This window comes from Belonocnema kinseyi, chromosome 7, assembly GCF_010883055.1.
Source record: "Belonocnema kinseyi isolate 2016_QV_RU_SX_M_011 chromosome 7, B_treatae_v1, whole genome shotgun sequence".
Classification (NCBI taxonomy): domain Eukaryota; kingdom Metazoa; phylum Arthropoda; class Insecta; order Hymenoptera; family Cynipidae; genus Belonocnema; species Belonocnema kinseyi.
In genome coordinates this window covers 102,118,102-102,137,938 of record NC_046663.1, presented here as the reverse complement: position 1 = coordinate 102,137,938, position 19,837 = coordinate 102,118,102, and the positions used below count along the sequence as shown (strand labels likewise).

The window sequence follows — 19,837 nt, the reverse complement described above, 5'->3', positions numbered from 1 at the left end:
AGACATTTCTCGAAATACAGTTATGATTTCAGCCTATATTAGATTTCGAAAAAGTAAGCGTGCTTTACGGTAACTTCAAAGGTAATTTACGGTAAGTTACCATAAATTACCCATAATTCTATTTGAAACATTTTTATAAATTTGCGGAAATTTACGATTTTTTGTAATTTATGGTAACTCCAGATAAATTACACAAAATTAAATTTAAAGATTTCTATACATTTTTTGTAATTTACGGTAATTTGATCAGTTATATATGGTAACTTTCCATAAATTACCACAAAATTCTATTATACGCAACCAAAATCTCCTTAAAGTTTTTACGGTGAGTAGGCTAATTATCGTAAAATGCGAATTTATAGATGTATAATTGTTATTATTTACAGCTGACGTCACTTCTCACTCCCTAGGGAGTAAAAAGTAGAGCTTTAGTCTCACTTAATACGCGTCGAAAATGGCTGAAATCATGCATGTGTCATAAGAAGTATATTTTCCTGGAAACTTTGTTGAAACTGTGAGTATATTTTTTACACAGTTTGTTCAATGTCTCAATGGCATATTATTATATATTATGTCATATAACATAAATTGAGGAGTTCTGGACAAGAAGGCGACAGGCGCTCGAGAACTAGTAAAAGTATTGTCCAGGCTGTGACGTCAGGTATCAAAAGTGAAATTCGAAATTTGAAAAAAACCAAAAATATAGTTAGATAGCTCTTAAAAAATGAACCTGAGTCTCCCTTTACAATTTTTCTATCGGGCTGCAAATTTTCCAGTAAATAAATAAAAAGTGTCTTTTTTTTAATTGAAAAAACCATGTTTTTTCACATTCAACTCACCGTAAGTAATTCGTTTATCAACTAATTAAAAAATTTCTTTTTGAGTTTTATTCGTGACACTCTAGCGGAGGCTACAGTGTCCAAAAAGGGTGAAAACTTAATTTCTAATGTTTTTTTTTAATCCAAATGAAAAACCACGTTTTTAGATTTTCACAGTTAAAAAGTGAGCGAGGAAGTTTGAGCTGCGACAACCTTCAAGTGAACGAATTTTCCGCCAATGTATTGGCTAACTTTTTGGAAAATCTCAATTCGACTTGATTTTTAGTTCCATAATTACAGCGAGTTTATTACGAGCTCGCGACGCGACACCACAGGATTTTTCAGGGGACGCCGCCGGAACGCTGATTAGTGCGAGCGACTGGACAAAACAAAGGATGGGCAAGGAGGATGTTTCAGGCTTCAGGCGGCGTCCTCTGAAAAATGATGTGGTGTCGCGCCGCGAGCTCGTAATAAACTCGCTGCAATTACGGAACTAAAAATCAAATCGAATTGAGATTTTCCAAAAAGTTAGCCAATACATTGGTGGAAAATTCGTTCGCTTGAAGTTTGTCGTAGCTCAAACTTCCTCGCTCACTTTTTTAATGCGAAAGTCTAAAAACGTGGTTTGTCATTCGGATTTAAAAAAAACATTAGAAATTAACTTTTCACCCCTTTGGGACACTCCGCTAGAGTGTCACGAATAAAACTCAAAAAGAAATTTGTTAATTAGTTGATAAACGAATTACTTACGGCGAGTTGAATGTGAAAAAACATGGTTTTTACAATTTAAAAAAAGTCAGTTTTTATTTATTTACTGGAAAATCTGCAGCCCGAGAGAAAAACTGTAAATGTAGACTCAGGTTCATTTTTCAAGAGCTATCTAACTATATTTTTGGATTTTTCAAATTTCGAATTTTACTTTTGATACCTGACGTCACAGCCTGAACAATACTTTTATTCGTTCTCGAGCGCCTGTCGCCTTTTTGTCCAGAACTCCTCCATTTCTTGTTATACTATGAACAAAACTGAATCAATTTTCATTTAAAATTTTGAAAATCTATTTTTACTAGAAAAATATAAATTATTTAAAGCAGTGATTGTGATGGACTTCAAACGCTTCCAGTTACTGGAAATTTAAAATAGAACAACGGAACAAAGAGTGAAGTGTGTTTATGTTAAAAGGCTTGATTATTATCAACAGTAACAGCAAATACACAAAACAATTCAAGTTACTTTTTTTCTGAAGAATCAGGATTGAAAAATCTCAGTCTGGTTGATACCATATATCTTTAATTTATCATTATTAAAAAAAAGATAGCGCTTCAATTTTCAGGAGAATTTTAATTTTGAAAGGACTCAAAAATCAGTTTTTGTTTAGAAATGGTAAATTCTGGATACTGGGCATTAAATATTAGTCATTAAAAATGTAGTAAACATTTATATGGAAAACTTTTGTAAAATGAACATCTGTCTTCTATGGACGTGAGACTTTTGTTACTCAATTTTTAACGACTAATAACAACCAGTATCTAGAAATTTTAAATTCTGAAAAAATTTATTTGATTTGTGAAAAAAAAAGACTCAACAGTTTATTTTCATTTCGAGCTTAAAAAACTTCCACATCATCCTGTAGTTACATTCTCTAAAAAAACAGAGAGAGCAAAGACTTAGGCTTAAATTGTTTTAAGCTCACCGTGTATTAGGTTATTTTAAATGATCAGAAATCTAATTATAAAAGTAAAATAGTTCAGAAAAAAATGATTTTCACACATGTCTATAATTTGTGAAAAAAGTATGAAAGTAGATTTTGGTTGTTTAGTTCATTACTCTTTTTTGTAGCTAAAGAAAATACTTTCTCTTTTGCGAGTTCTTTTATATTACGAGTATAAAAAATATAAAAATGAAAAAATTTAACCTACAGCACGCGGTATTCCCAAGCGGTCACCCATTCAAGTACTAACCGCGGACCATTTTAGTATGACCGTAGATTGTGAGTTCAGATCAAGATGTTGGAACATGAGAGTTTCTGGACAATATTTAAAAATACTTTTGACATTATACACGGAGATAAATGTCAAGAGATTAATTCACGGAACTACTCCGAGATCTTATTCTAGCTTTGGCGCAAGAACTAAGAACTCGGAACCCTTGCTTTTAAATTAACGGCCATTGCTTTAAAAGCAAGGCTTCCGAGATCTCAGATCTTGCGCCAAAGCTAGAATAAGATCAAGGAGTAGTTCCGTGAATTAATCTCTTAAAACTTCTCTCCGTGTAAGCTTTACAATAATATGTATTGATTTAACACTGATTATCTTTTATTTTATTATAATAAAATTAAAAATTCATAATTAATATTGGTCGATATTTATTCCTTATGAATTACTCTTTCTCTTAACATGAACATTTTTTAACCCTAATGTTATGCACATTCATAATTTGCAAATTATGTTTTGGTTGTGCTTATATTTTATAATTAGATTTTAGACTGGAAATTAATTTAATTTGTCTTCCTAAATGTACCTACAAAGATTTACAACATAAACGTAATTTTACAAAATTGTAAAAAGTAATTATGTGGAAAATTTGGTAAATATCTAGAATGTTATTTATTTTTATAACATGAAAAAAGAATCAGATTTAAAAGCTTTATTTTGGCAATCTTTAATCGATTTTTTAAAACAGTAAACATATTGAAATTAAAGTGCTTTAAAATTGGAAATCTCGAAAAAATCGATTACATCAAATCAAAGTTTATTTAATGAACTGGCTATTATCATGATTTTTCCCTAAGACTATAAGACATTTCCAACTCCTACATAAGGCTAGTATTATGGGAAATTCTGTAATACTAGGCCTATAGTCCTATTGACCGGTTAGTTTTATGTATAATTTGTAGCAATTATTCTATTCTATACAGATAGTGTTAGTAAGGGAAAGTGTCAGTAAGTCTATATTAGGTGCAAAAAGTGACTGAAAGAAGCAAAAAATAGGGAAAGCAAGCAAGGGATGAAAATGAAATAAAACATGAAAAGCTCTCAGAAAAATGTCTGCTTGAATTAAACCCCTGGAAAAAGAGGAAGTTTGTCATAAATAGGGGAAAAAGGAGGAATTTCAAAAAAGGGAAAACAGAGGAATATAGAAGAAAGACTGCAGGGCTTGAAGTTTTGAATGTTAATCAATTTTTCCCTGACATTTATTTCCTCAGCTGTTACAATTAATTAAAATAGTGATTTTAATTAAAACTGAGAATTACATTACGCCATGTCTCTTTTTGCATTGCTTTAAGTGAAAAAATGCCAACTTCGTAGTGCATAATTTATATGGATAGCCTAAGTTCAATTTGAAAAATAACAATATTCAAAAATATATTTAACCTTAAAAGCAACCAAAGAAATATTACTCAAAAGTCAATAATTTGCAAATAACTCATCTAATTCCAAGTACGCAATACCACAGAATAAAGTAAACTACCATTCTGTTCAACCTTTTACTTAATAATTTCATTATAAAGAGTTTATTTATAAATTTTGTGTAGACATGGCGTACTATAATTCTGAAAGAAATGAATTTTTTTAATCTCACATTACGCCATGTCCAAAACCAATTTTCCACATCAGCTAAAATACATTCATAATAGTATTAAAATTTGTGCTAATATGTTCTTGATCGTTCATTATTTTTGACCGATAAACTTATTTCGACATTTGACAGCGTTTTTATAGAGCATATTATGGTTAAACTGTGAACGTTTTTCTCAGTTTGACAGTTGAGGAACATAGCGTACTAGAACATTAGGGCGACTGCATTTTGGATTAAACTGCATTAAACTGCATTAAACCAAATGGAAAATGAAGCAAGAGTTTAACAATTCTATATAGTAAGGTCAAAGGGGCCAAGCAACTTTGTATCAAAGTTAAAAAAATAAACAATAAATCGATAATAAACCATAATTCATGTACAAATTATCTATTTACTTTATTATTTTACTTAATTATAGATAATCCTTCTCATTCCACATTAACGCGTTTCATGATACAGTAGTGTTGCACTACATTTTGCAGGATCAATTACTAAGAGGCGGCGGCAGTTATATTGTAAATTTATGAATAAGTACGAGATTTGAGAATATTGTGAATACGTCATTGCTTGGAACGCAGCATGTGAGCTGATTGACGTCTCCTTTGTGGCTATTTCAGCGGCTTGACATTTTATTATCAACGGCCAAACTCAAATAGAGCCAAGAAAAAGAAAATTTTGGAACACTTAGACCTAGCCAAAAATACTTTTAAAAAAGTAACCATTGGACATTTATATATTAAATGACTGATTACACATCGATCAGAACTATTGTAAAAAGTAATTTATATGTGGTATTTTTGGCTGGTAGGATTTTTACATAAGACCAAGAGAACGGAAGGAAACATCATTTAATTAAACAGATTTTAACTCTTGCTGGCGGAAGTCAATCAAAACATCGATAAATTACGTAACGCGTTTTTCTTTTTACCATATCGCTGTATCACTGTTCACTTCACGGAAATTATATTCTCATCTTTATTTAAACAAAAGAAAAATGCGTTACGTAATTTGTGAATAATCCCTAATATACTCAGAAAAATGTTTTTTGGAATGAAACAAATTCTTTCTTTGTTATAAAGTCAAACAAATATTTTACTGAATTAAACAAATATTTGTTCGAATCGAATAAAACTGATTTGAATCGAACAAATTCTATCTTAGATAGTGTCACGTCAATGCGTGTTTGATTCAAATGAACATTTTTCTGATTGTAAAGCTTTCGTTTCACAAATTCAATGCAATTTAATCAAATAATAACAGACTGAACAAGGGCCACGATCTGAAGGTGAGGGCACAGATATCAGATTCTATATTAGGTGTAAAAAGTGACTGAAAGAAGCAAAAAATAGGGAAAGTAAGGAAGGGAAGGAAGTGAAATAAAACATGAACAGCTCTCAGAAAAATGTCTGCTTGAATGAAACCCCTCGAAAAAAGGGGATGTTTGTCAAAAATAGGGAAAAAGGAGGAATTTGAAAAAAGGGAAAACAGGGGAATATAGAAGAAAGACTGCAGGTCTTGAAGTTTTGAATGTTCAACTAAATGAAATTTTTTACTGATGGCTTTGTAAATTAGAAGCAGTCCTAAAATGCTTGCTCATTTGAAGGGCGACACCGCATACTTGTGTAAGTGCCGAATTTCAGAAATGCGTTTTATTGGCTTAAACTAATTTGTTAAACCTTAGTCAAAATCCATGTTGCTTTTTTGTATAAATTAAACCATATTTTTTCCTGTTCTTTTCACAATTCAATAGAGTTAAGTAATAGCTCAAAAGTAGGGAAGATTGGGGCTAAGCCGACACTTGCTTTTTGAAAGAAAAATATAAGTCGTGTGACCTTGTTTGTTTCTTTGTTTTTTTTTTTAAATAAAAGTGGATCCTAATGCCCTATCTTTATCAACAGACATTCGTGGCATTCTGCATGACATGGCACATTTTACGACATAAACAGTGTTTTCAGAGGTCAAAAGTTTTTTTCCGATGCTTGTGGAAAATGGTGTTTTTTCTGTATATCACGTGCACTATAATCAAGGTATGTTCATCTTAAGTAAAAAAAGGTGCTGAAAATGAACATGATGTTTAAAAATTGGATTTCCTGGTGGTATTTAATGTTTTTCGGATAACAATATACGTAATTGACTTGTGTGTGGTTAAGTCGACACCGAGTACGATACAGAGAGATATACAGTCATACATACGGACAGAAACGTTTATAAAAATTGTTCTTTCTGTTCTGACTCAGGGGGTCTATAAACCTGAAGATTTTATATAAACCGGCAAAGTTTAGTTTTACATAAAAATATTACCTTCTCATTATAGGATGAGAAGGTAACAAAATTTTGTTTAACAACCTATTAGGTATTGTTGGATCGAGCATTTAGTAATGTAAATGTAATGTCGACTTAGTCCCAGGAGGGTATCGTCTTAGCCCCACGATTTTTCGCTCGACAGATTTTTCATTACTTTATTTTTTATAATAATCGATAAACAAATCATTGCAATTTAAAATAAAAATGAACATTTTGTAGCCAACAAAATTCTCGATCAAACAATGCCTAATACGCTTTCAAACCATTTTTTGCCATTAAAAAACGACAAGGAAAAAGTGTGTCGGCTTAGCCCCATTCTCTCCTACTTGTTTTTTTTTATTTAAAAAGTAAAATTTACTCTACTTTGTACGTGTTAAAATTGGAGTTTTTGGAGACGCACCCTTTCTTTGACAAAGGTTTCCTCGATGCTTCTTTCAGGATGTTCGTTTCACGGTTCGATAAAGCCTAACAATACCTCTGACCGGTTCTGCATTTTTTTAAATTTAAAATTAATTGCGTGAAAGTTAAGACATTTTTTTTAATCTTCTGTAAAATTTAGGTTTCGGCACTTATTTCCGTATGCAGTAACGCCCCCCCCCCCCCCCCCCCCCATTTATATTAGAAATAATAGATTATCAAAAATAAAAACTTATAATGAATTATTTTAAATTATAGGATCAATATTTATGGATAAGATAAAATCGTGCTCTAGAATGCTAGAAATGTTTAATTGTCCATGAAAATATCTACGCAGATGCTGGAAAAATATATTCAAGAATGCAAGAAAGTCAGTTTAGAACTAGGTGATGAATTTGTGGAATACATAAGATAATAATTTCTAATTTTCACCCAATCCCAAACTATTCTAAAATTTCCTGGAAATTTCTCTGGTGGTCCTAGGATTAGACATTATTTTATTGTCCATGAAAGTATCTACCCTGAAGCTAAAAAAATGTGCAAGGATGTAATCATGTCACTTCCTTTACGTATATATCTTATCGAAAAATGCGCAATATCCTGCCGTTTTTTTCCACTTTGAAAAGTTAAATAAATCTCTTCGATAATGAACGTACAACTACTTAATTATAAGAGTATCCCTTTTTTGTTATTATAGATAATTTTGCAGTTTCAAACTTTCCTGATTTCATATTGTCTATATTAATTCATGTTTCAAGCAGAAATTACTACATTTTTTTATTAAGATTAATTTTCAGTCGTGGGTCTTGGTTTAAAGGTATTTTTTATCACTCTCTTTTATACCTTTTTTTCCAAGAAACACTCTTTTCGAGCTTGGGTTTTGGAATATTGACTTAAAAAAAAAATTTGAGGTTATATGTCTAGTCACTAATGTGAAATGTGCCAAAACAACAACACAGATCAATGGAAAGTATCCACTATATTAATGATTTATAAAATACAGGTGAAGACCACATGTGTCACTTTTCGAAAATCTAAACATGCAAACTTTATATTTTTTATTCATAAAAACTATCATTCAAAATCCTGCGAAAAAAAAATAATTTTAAAGAAACTAACCTTGACCTATTTTATTTTTCATTTTAAGTTTTGTACAATTATATTGTTTTGCTTCAAACTGTCACGGAAAGTTTTCTCTACAATGATATATCATTTCTTTTCAACCTTCTTGACAATTTCCACTTCTAAAACAATGCTCAAACTCTATAAAAAAAACAGCAAACGGCAAAACAACTTTTTGGATACAAATGTTCGAAATTATACAAAAAACACTCAAAAACTATTTAAAAGACCACCGGCACGTTCAAGTGTCGCCATCTACCAACTAAAATGAGCAGCAGACGACGGCTCCTCAGTGTCCTCTAGAGTGTAATAAAAGTAACTTGGCAAGGAGACCGCCATGACGGCAAATGTCTTTTCAGCGCTTGACGTTTAATCGGAACATGACATTTTGTGAATTTAATTGCAACAAATGGCAGATTCTTTTTTCGGATTCAATACTGCGCTCGGGGTGAGTGAAAATTTCTCATTGTTTTCCAAACACCCTCATAACTCTATCTTCCCTAATGAAAGTGTTATGGCCCGCTGAACAAATCGTTTCTTCTGCGTCGAAACTTTCAGTTCGCATTCTGAAAATATTTTATTGTTGACCCAGCAACTTTAATATTTACAGTTGTTTTATTGGCATTCATTTCTAGAATAAACAGCGAGAGTTTCTGAATCGCCTTGATCGGTTTTTTGTAGTTTTTAGATCGAATATCGCAACAAATCTTGACATGCTAATTGTTCTTCCCCGGATATTTAATCGCGAATGTACTAGACATAACCTGTCTTCTGGTGCCCCCACGGTACCCCCGCCCTGGAAAGGTCAATAACATGAACTACCTACTCGTATTGAAGAGAAAAATATTTATATTATCATTCCTGAAGCCGCCTTTCATTCCTTCGAGGAATTTCAGTTGCTTAGGTTTCATCATTTTCTCCGGAATCTTCCTTTTCAAGCCACTTTAGCAATAGCTAAATTATCCTTATCCAGGTGTTTTCTGTTTCAAGATTTATATAAATTCGACTTATTTTAGTGATTTCTAAAAACCTTTATTAATTTATTCATTTAGTGACTAAAACCACCAATAATTGACTAGGGTTATTCTTTTTGTTATTTTCTGAATTCATATTGTGGTTTGGTAGAAATCTTGCCAAAATTTAGCAGATTCTAATTTTCTGAAAAAGGTTTAATTTAGAGCTTGTTCACATGCTTTTATTTACTCATTATCGAGATGAATAATTACCTGCTAAGTAGTTATTCATTAGTTAATTTTAAGATTTGAACATTAAATGCTTAATCTTCAAACATTTTTTAATTATTGGTTTTATAGCTTGAATTGTTATAGAAAGCAAACAGTAATTTCGTTCACATTGTAAATAATACAATGTTTATTATAAATCATGTGTTTCTGTACCTTTTAAACCAAACTTAGAAGAATGTGTTCTACGTATTACTTATACCGTCAATGTCATAATCACCTTCTGATTAATTTCTAAAAATGGAGATTCTCATTACTGTGATTGATTCCTGTATGATTAGTGGATTATTACGATCTATCTGTATCAAGTACCTATTTCATTGATAATTTGAGGTAATATTCGTGTTTAGTTTATTTTAAGCTCAACTGTTCATTTAATTACTGAGTTGTGACGTAGTTGTGTACATCTAAATGAGATGTAGATACCGCGTATAATCAGTTTAATAGCATAAATTTATTAAGACTTTTTCTCTCATTGTGTATGTAAAAGACGACTGGTAAATCAAAGCTGAGGATAGATAGATTTGTGTTTTATTTCGTCTGAAGTGATCAGGTCCAATATTACTTAATAGAAACGGAATATAATATAACGGTAATATAATATAACGGTAATATAATTTTGAGTATGTAGTAAGAAGTCGATTAAAAATGTTTCCAAATAAACTCACCTTGTAGAACTAATTTGAGCCAAAAAAGGATTCGAGAACTTCAAGCATCTAAAATCAACAAGAGTGAAGGACAACCGAAATCATTGTGAACAACGAAAATGTTTGTTTCAGCAGGATGGACTTTATGGCCCCTTAGAAGATGAGGAGTTTGGTGAAGAAGAAAAATACGATGCATTCAACGACGAAACATTCGGATCTGAGGCTCCAGACGGAGATTGGGAACAAGATCATGAAAAACTAGCACAAATAACTGAATCTGCTAGACCCAGTCATCAAAATTCAGCCAACACTTCATGTTCTTCAATTAAGGTAAATAAAAACTTGGGGTTTCTTTTATTTTCAGGAAAAAAACGTTCATTAAATAAAGCAGTCGTATAATCTTTTAACGGAATATTCTTACTGAAATACAGCAAATTAAGATAATAATAAACATATTTTCGCTTGATTTGAATTAAATCACCATTGAATTTACAGACGCAGAAATTTTTGTAAATTTTTTGCAGAATGATTCGGAAATCGATATCGAGAACAGCCTCTCCCACCTGGTGCTGGATGAGAAGGAGGGTATCATACCACGACCCGGAGTCTGGGAGAGTCCAACGAATCTTCCCATACCAAAGCCGAAACCACCCTTGACATCCACCTTGAAAAATGTGTGCACCGTCGAAGAACTGGAGCGAGGTCTCATTGCCAACAGACCTCCTCCTGGACTCAAGAAACCCTCTCAACCCTCATCTCACCAACAGTCGGGAGGATTTTTTGACTCTATGTCTATCAACGAACAACTTCAACTCAACGGCATACCCCCAAGATTTCCACCGGGCCTCTCTTTGCCTGGCCCACCTCAAGTAGTTCTTCCTCCAAATCTCAGACTGCCACATCCGCAATTCATGCAGAATCACCGAATGCCAAGTAAGTGCGCAATAGAATTTACTAAAGCATTGAAATAAGCCAATGTCAGGGGAAGAAACCTTTGAAATTTTGTTATTTAGAATTATAATTAAACAATACATTCTAATCTTAACCTCAGTTGAAGTAAAATTTAAATTGTAACTAAACTGAAATAACTAGTCAACAATTTAGGTAAACTCGCAAAGTTTAGTTAAAATTATACTTGATAATAAACTACATACAACTAAATGAATTTGATGGAAACAAATATCTTTTTTCAATTAAATCTTCTTTAAAAATGTATTAAAAGCTAGTTAATATAAATTTTTGATCAAGATTTTGCGTAGTAAAAAATATTAAATAATATTATCATTGTCACAGTTACAATCTTTAGATAAATCATCATGCGAAATATTTTTATTGAGGATGCGTATCAAAGTTTTATAACGTAATTTCTCGATGCAAGTACATAAAATGTTCATTAATTGCGCCAAATTCTGGTACAATGTTTAATCATTTATAATAGTTGTTGTATCTAGCTATGTAATAAATGATTTTAGATAATTATACATTTTAGAGATTACGGTTTTATTATATATTATACATTCTATTTCAAAGCGGTATTAAATAAAGGCGATAAAACATGCTTCTTATTTTTACGTGATAATGTAGACTTTGTGAATTTTTAAAACAATTTCTTCATAAAAATTGTAACTGATTTAACATGTACATCAAATATGTATTAATATTAACTGGCGTTGAAGAAGTTTTAATGAGAATCATTTTGTCCACGAAGAAATGCTCATTTGTGTCATTTGTTTATGCTATTTGTAATTAGCAGTTATCGTAATTATTTTTCTAAACTTAATTCTTACAATATCAATGCGGAGGTATTATTAAAACAATTATAGTAAAAATAAATAAATTTTAATAAATTGAATTTTCTTTGTAGCGCCTAATTCAAAGACATAATTATAACTCTAAGGCGAATTTTTAGTCTGCTAATTGATACAAATGAATTTCTTTACTAATAAAAATAATATTGTTATAATTCCAGATTTATAAACGCATAATAAATATTAATTGAGAATTATTTAGAATCCAATAATCATCGAAACGTTCAATAGAATATGTTGAAATTGAATATAATTTACTGGATTTAAAAAGATACATGTCATTTTTTCAAAAATAGACCTGAAAACGTGGGAAAATCATGTAATTTTGAAATTAAACTTCTGTAGCAACCCTGTAGAAATTATTCCAAATTTAAAAAACTTTAAATTATAAAAAAAAAGTTATCTAGGCAATTAAAATTCAAAATGAATGCGAACTATAAAATTGTTTCATTCAAAAGAAATGCAGCTGATGAGTTTAAAATTTTAAGAAGTAATATCTTTGATGTAGTGCAATCATTTCATTGAAGAATAATTAAGATATGGTGTCGTAACATTGGAACCTAATATATTTCTAATTAATTTAAAGTATGTGTGTAGAAATTTTTGGATTTAAAAACACAACAAAATTACATTTATCGTGTTTGGAGGAAATTTATTACTTTTATTGGAATGATTGAATTAGGATTTAATCTCCAAATATTTTCATTATCTTTACAAATGTTTAAAATGCGATTATTATTTTTTTTTTTAATTGATCGAATCCATTTCAAATGAGGCAGATTTTTCTCTTCAAGTCGCAGAATTTTTCAACGGAGAAATATATTGTTTTTATAGGAAATAAGGCGACAAGTATTTTTACAATTTATGAAAAAAATTCTTCACAAAATTACGAGTACATATTGGAATTTTCACGCCTATCTCTCAAAACAAACACAATTTTTTCTTTAAACTTCTACAGCTTTTGACCTAATTCATATATTTCAATTTTTTTCGGATTATTTCAAAGTGTCTTACCATCTCCATATTCCATTTTCTAGTTTCAAAAAGTTTAAAATGAATAAAATAGTGAAGATTTGTTAATAAATATAAAAAGTCAGTTTTAATAAATAAAACTACACTTCTATTTTTTGCCAAATTTTGATAGAATTTGGCCTTCTATGGGGAAAACATCCTGTAAGTTGAATGTGGACTAAACAATTTATACGGCGAGGAGAATTTTTTTCATAGAATCAAATGTTTGCATTTTTCTCGGAAACAACAAAAGGCACGAAAATAGTAAACATAAAAGCTTGCACGTCTAAAAAAAGTTCTACAAAAAAAGTTCTTGCTCTTTGAGGATATCCTTCATCGTGTACGAGAAAAATTAGAAAATTATATTTTCAGGCAACGAATATTCTCCTAGGAAAAATCTTGTTTACTTTTTTCTTAGAATTTTTAAAACATGAAACGAAGACTTTCTGCAAAACGCCACTTTTTTATTTTATTTGTTTCAATATATTTGAAAAGTTTTTTGTAATATAAGAAAGTCATTCTGTCAGGTTTATGCTGGCTAAACCATTTTTGAGGCTACGAGAATTTTGTTGTTTAAAAAAATAATTTTCCGACTTATGTTTACTTTTTTTGTGTCTTTCGTTTTTTCCGAGAAAAACGCAAAAACTCGATTTTACGACAAAAAAATCTCTTAGACACAAAAACTGTTTTTCCCACATCAAACTTATAAAAAAAAAGTTTATATTTTTGAACAAATCGTCAGAATTCGAAAAGGAAACTGGAATATCTTAATTAGGTCGAGTGCGTTATCCCCTGAACTCTCAGTAAATAAATAATTAATTTTCTGCTTTGCAATGCTGTTTTATTCAATTTTTGTATGCATTACGGCTTTAAAAAAGCTTGGCGTAATTCTTGGAACGCACGAAATAAAATTGCTAAAGTTGAAATTCGAGTGTAGTTTGCAAATCCAAATGATTTTATACTAAAAGGAAGACATTTCAAATTTCTACATATTGTTTATTATTTTATATATTTTTTCTTATATTATTTTATATCTACCAAATGAGAATTTGGTTTCTAATACTTGTTCTCTGCATTCCTAAATTTGGAAAATTTTCGAAATTTTATGTAACTTATAGCACTCATGCGATTTTTTGGTTTAAAAAGCATTTTAGTCAATCAGCGGCCTGCGTGATTTAGATCATAAGTTCTTTCTTAAAAAAAATTAATGACACTATTTTGCTACTGCTTTTCAAAATTGATGCCACTATTTACACTATTTTTTATCTCTGAGGTGAGTCCGAGCTCTGATCATTATTATTTTACTTATTCCTTCATTAGATCAGGGAGGAAATCTACTGAGATATCCGTTACCTCCACATTTAATGATGCAGCATGGCGGGCAAAGACAACCGATGCACGGCAACTTTTCAATGGCCAATTTTCCTGTAAGTGCTTTTCTTGTGCAGTGGAGAAGTGTATTTTCTTAATTTACATTTCATTACATTCGTAACTCTGATTATGAATTGTTACAACAGCCATCTAATCCAAACATGGGGCCATTGCAGTTCATGCGACCGGACCATCCAATGATTCCATTTGCCAACAATCAGGGGAATCATCAGCAGCACAATCACCCCTTGCATTCTGCAAATCAGAGAAATCAGAATAGGTCCTTCCAACATAACGAGCAGCAGGGAAATCATCAGCCATTCTTTAAGAATAATCAGTACCCCTACCACAATCAAAATCACAATAATCAGAGATACCAAAATCAACATCATGGTCAGGGCATGAATGGATCGAATGGTCCCAGGGAGTACGATGAATACGCTGGTCTCATGAGCAGCCGTGAAAAGCAGTGGCTAAATAATATTCAGCTGCTTCAACTTAATACGAACCAGCCTTACGTTGATGATTATTATTATACTGTCTTTTGTGATCGGCAGAATAAAAAAAACGAAAGTGAAGATCCAAATAAGAAAAATCGCAACAACGGTCATCATAAGGATTCTAGGTAAGTAATTAATTCGAAGAGTTAATATTTGTTCACTCTCTTGTATAATCAAGTCTGCGACGAGTCTGCTAAACTCAGAGTACTTTATAAACTTTTTGTTCCGCTGATTTGTTTAAGAGAAAATATTGTTCAAAATTGGAATCGCGAAAACACTCAAATTGTAATCAGGTGTCATAAAACTTGACAGGGATTCTCAAATATTCAAGTTATTGCGCCATTGTTGACAATTGCCCATGTTGCCGTATACTTACGAAGCCTGGATTACTTTTATAATACGGTATTATCATAAAAATATTTTTGTGAGATTCCTCCAAATGAATTTTACAATAACCTCTTTTAACAACAATATATTTCCTAATTCACTCTGTTGAAGTCGATGTGAACAAGAAGGTAAATTCACTGATACTTAAGTTTTGATTGGTGGCAAATTCGAGGTGTGTTAAGCTGAGGTAACCACATCTTCGAATCGAGTTGAAACCTATCTCATAATTAAGGGCTAACTTAATGCTAATTTAATGCCCTATTGCCAAATTTAATGCTGCATTATTTTCTAAAAAAACCGATGTTACGTTACCTTAACGTTAAGCTGGCGGAACCCCATGTGAAATAAATGTTAAATCGAGTTCTGTCATATCACATAATGAAGGGTTCATTTAATGCTCATTTAATGCCTCATTGCCAAATGTAATGCTCCGCTATTTAAAAAAAAACGAGAGTTACACTAGCTTAGTGTTAAGCTGACGGAACCCTATGTGAAATAAACGTTGCATCGAGTTCTGTCGTATCACATAATTGAAGGCTCATTTAATGCTCTCCGGAACCACCAAAAATTATTTTCCGAAAGCCATCCCTAATACGGAAAAACCATCCGTAATATAAATTATGCACAAATTGTAAATCTGACCATACCATAATTAAAGGCTTAATATAAATTATTCACAAATTGTAAATTTGTCCAAGGTTCATTTAATGCCTTTTAAACCATTACAATTCTCTGCTTTTGAACAAAATAGGGATTATGCTGGCTGAAGGCTAAGGCGATATGCGAAAATAAAGCAAGTATTGACTCTTAACTTTTTTTAATACCGCATATTGTCTAAATTTCAATTATTGAGATCAATCATTTTCACCGAAAATCCTTACAGATTTTAATTTTATCTACGTCTCTTACTGGTTCGAATTTAGAGAATAATTAAGGACTCACTTATTATTAGGAACCAGGTGGTACGCTGGCTTAACGGTGAGCTGACGTAACCCCCGGTTTGAGAAAAAAAATAGTGAAGCATTAATTTTGGCAATGGGATTTCAAATTAGCGTTAAATGAGCCCTTAATTATAGTATGCTCAGATTTACAATTTCTGTATAATTTATATTAAGGGCGGGTTTTCAGTATTAGGGGTGGCTTTTGGTAAATAATTTTTGGTGGTTTTGGAGGGCATTAAATAAGCCTTCAATTATGCGATACGATAGAACTCGATTCAACGTTTATTTCACATGGGGTTCCGTCAGCTTAACACTAAGCTAGTGTAACCCCCGGTTTTTTAAAAATAATGCAGCATTAAATTTGTCAATAGGGCATTAAATCAGCATTAAGTGGGCCCTTAATTATGAGATAGGTTTCAACTCGATTCGAAGATGTGGTTACGTCAACTTAACGTGCCTGCAAATTCGACCCCCTTAACGTCACATAGTTCATCCAATTGACGTCGTTTTAAAATATTCCAGTTTCAAGATTAGATTAAAAATAGCAAACAAAATTCGAAAAATATTCTATTGCCATATATGAAATACATATACGGTTCATTCATTCGAAAAGTGATATCTGTCTTTGGATACAACACTATGTTTATAGATGCAATGCCTTAGAGATAGTTTTATACCATTTTATTTTTAAGTCTGCCAATGATACTTTTCTTCTGCTCTAGGGTTTGATCACTATTGAAATCTGATGTGCAAACCTTCGTGAAATTTTGTTGAAATCTTTGAAACCTTTGTGAAATCATTTAAATATTTAAAGTCTTAATAGGTGATTCGGTTAATTGGGAGTTTAATTTTAATGGCAGACCTAAAACATTTATAAATTATACAATTTCAAAATTTGAGTAGCTATCAAAGGAATAATATCAGTTTTAATTTATAGAAAGCAATTCAATATCTTAATATTAAATCATTGAAAAAACTACAATTTTTAGTTTGAAATTTTTAAAACTACTACGTGATACATTCAGGGTACCATTCTCTATGTTAAGAAAAATGTAACAATATAACGCGGGGGGGGGGGGGCGATTCCCGAATAATCTATCACGTATTTTGTGAGTTGACTCTGAAAGCAATCAAAAAGGAACCAGATTTAATTTATGTGGTTTCAAATTGAAAATTTTCAACATTTAACAGATAAGAATTAATCGTTTTGAATGAGGTATTTGAAAATTGGAAAAGTTCTGAAATGTGCAATCTTAAATTAAAAGCCTTTAACAGATAAGTAATATGAAGAATTTAGAATTAAGAGAGTGTAACATTGAATATTTTGAAACTGATGTTTTAACATAGTTTTTTTATTTACGTCATTTGCAATTTAAAAAGTTAAAAAGCTAATCATTTTCGATTGAATCAACCTTCCAAAATTGAACATTTTTAAATTGTAACTTGGAAATTTTATGGGGTCAAACTTAAATTATTCATAATTCTACAATTTTAGGATGAAAATCTTAATTTAATTGATCAATTTTACGTTGTAATAATTGAAACTAATAAATTCGTGACGTCGTTTGTGAACAAAGCCTAAGTAAGATTCTATTTGATTTTAATACGCCATCTTTGATTCATTGAAATAGGGACAGGGAGCAGACGTCGCACACGTTTGTAAAAGTGGTTTATACACCGACGCAGTTTGAGAATTCTTTAGGTAAACTTCAATGTGGAAGTGTGACAGCCCCTCGGAAAATAATTGACATGGACATTGTTCCTAATAGCGACCCTCAGCAGACGCTACCTCCGCATCAGAAAGATACGAAGAAAACACGCCAACTGCTTTTAGAAATAGAAAGGGTATGTCTTTTTCCTTTCTTGCTTACCTTTATAGATTACATATTCTATAACGAATGTTTGAAAATCCAAATTAAAAAAGTAATAAAGTAACCTTTTGCTTTGCTTTTCAGCTTTACGTTCTGCAGTTAAAGCTCGATGACGTGAATAATCCTTTAGCTTTAATCGCAGAACAACAACAACAGGAGCAACAAGAGAATGATGGCGAACCTAAAGTTGTAAAAAAGACGGAGTCAGAATTAATCGCCATCATCTTGTCCTCCCTCTTGCAATTACTGAAAGAAGATAAATTAGCTGGAATGCTTAGTATTCGGAAGGGCAAGGTACGCATTACGAATCTAATTTTCTAGTATTCAATATTCTAATCTTATTCGAGTATAAATGTGGTTGCTGCGAAACCTGAGGTAACGGGAAAACTCATGGAATTTTGATAACATTTTTTTGTTCGCATCTACTTCAAATTCGTAATAATTATTTTAGTACTTTGAGGAGGTGAATTTTAAACAACCAAGTTAATTTGAAATAATTTTTTTCAATAGAAATAATGTGATTACATGGTGTCTAGTGACCTGGGTAATTCGGGATATCCGGAAATTTACCGGAAAATCCGGTAAATCTGTGGTAATAATTTAAAAAATAAATTTTGTTATGCGTAAAATTATTATTTAATTATGCGATTCAATAGTAAAAGCGTCTTATGAGTTCAACGTCGATTTATTGCCAGCTAACCGAAAGCTGAGAAATTTTTGAAATTTATTAACCAAAACATGGCGCAGGCAACAAATTTGTCTACTAATCTCAGCATAAAATATAAACATGGAAAAACTTCTTGTGTGATTTTTTCTGCCACATTTCTTCTATTTTCTCTTTTTGTCAAAAAGTTTGTTATTTATAAACACGGCATTTGGGGGAAAAATGTTTTTTTTTTTCTAGTCTGATCATATGATGGTCCTGAGTATTCAATTTGGATAAATTGAATTTTAAACTATTAAAACTGAAGTTTTCAAATTTTTTATTGAAACGATATATAATTTACAAACATTTGAATATTTAAAAATTTGAACACTTATAAATTGAACAGTTAAAAGATTTCTGTTTAAAAAATATAAATCCACGTTATCATTTTCAATGCTCTAAATTGAAAAATGAGTCAATACATTTTTAAATGTTGAAAATCATATAATTTTGAAGGAACCTTAATGTAGAAATATTGCATATTGAACCTTCCTAAATTGTTAATTTAAAATAAAATACTTTTAAAATTATAAGTTGAAAATCCAGCAAAATGAAACAATTAAAATTCTAACCTTCAAAGTTTAAATTTAGCTCTCTAAAAATTTTGAACGATTCAAGGCTTTCTGTTTGATACAATTCAATTTCAGATTGTTTAGTTTTGAATGTTTGATTTATAATTATTGCTTATTTCAATTAAAAAGACAAATATTGTTGAAAAGTAAAAAGTTAAAAAATCTCCTTTTTAATAAAAAAATTTTGAATTTGCTAAAGGTTAAAAATGAAATATTTTAGACTGAAACAATATCTGAACATAAGATTTGAAATTAAATAAAAAATGGTAATTAGGGTAAACAGGAGTATTGCCGGCACTATTCTAGTGAACGACACTGTGCAATGAAAATGGTTTCATTAGAATTTCAGAGATATGAAATAGATACTTGTAAATGAATAAATATTCTATAATCTATGCAATTGTATAGTACTTTCAGAGGTTAGATGATGATTATTATTATTATTATTATTACACCATTAAGCCATTTCCCTTTCGGGGTAGGCTTGACTCACTCGGCAGGGGAAAGGAGTAGTGTGTGGATGGGATAGAGATTTTTCAGAT

The 19,837-nt window shown here is 31.0% G+C and overlaps 2 protein-coding genes across 4 annotated transcripts in view; one reads left to right on the top strand and one right to left on the bottom strand.

Annotated features, from left to right (window-relative positions):
- Positions 1-8,394, bottom strand: part of LOC117177516 (solute carrier family 2, facilitated glucose transporter member 4-like) — a 113,932-nt gene extending 105,538 nt beyond the window's left edge. The window contains exon 1 of the mRNA XM_033368272.1: positions 8,238-8,394. The gene's annotated coding sequence lies outside the window, so the exon portion shown is untranslated. The remainder of the gene's footprint in view (positions 1-8,237) is intronic.
- Positions 8,395-8,573: 179 nt separating this feature from the next.
- The window catches only part of LOC117176002 (protein PAT1 homolog 1), a 24,140-nt gene continuing 12,876 nt past the window's right edge, over positions 8,574-19,837 (top strand). The window contains exons 1-7 of one of the 3 annotated variants that reach the window (XM_033365944.1): positions 8,574-8,688; positions 10,261-10,458; positions 10,653-11,061; positions 14,268-14,374; positions 14,495-14,943; positions 17,778-17,991; positions 18,102-18,311. In XM_033365944.1, coding sequence (XP_033221835.1) covers positions 8,650-8,688; positions 10,261-10,458; positions 10,653-11,061; positions 14,268-14,374; positions 14,495-14,943; positions 17,778-17,991; positions 18,102-18,311 — 1,626 coding nt within the window. In that variant the 5' untranslated portion in view covers positions 8,574-8,649. Of the gene's footprint in view, positions 8,689-10,260; positions 10,459-10,652; positions 11,062-14,267; positions 14,375-14,464; positions 14,944-17,777; positions 17,992-18,101; positions 18,312-19,837 lie in introns of all 3 variants that reach the window. The other 2 variants (XM_033365942.1, XM_033365943.1) reach the window with 2 other exon arrangements.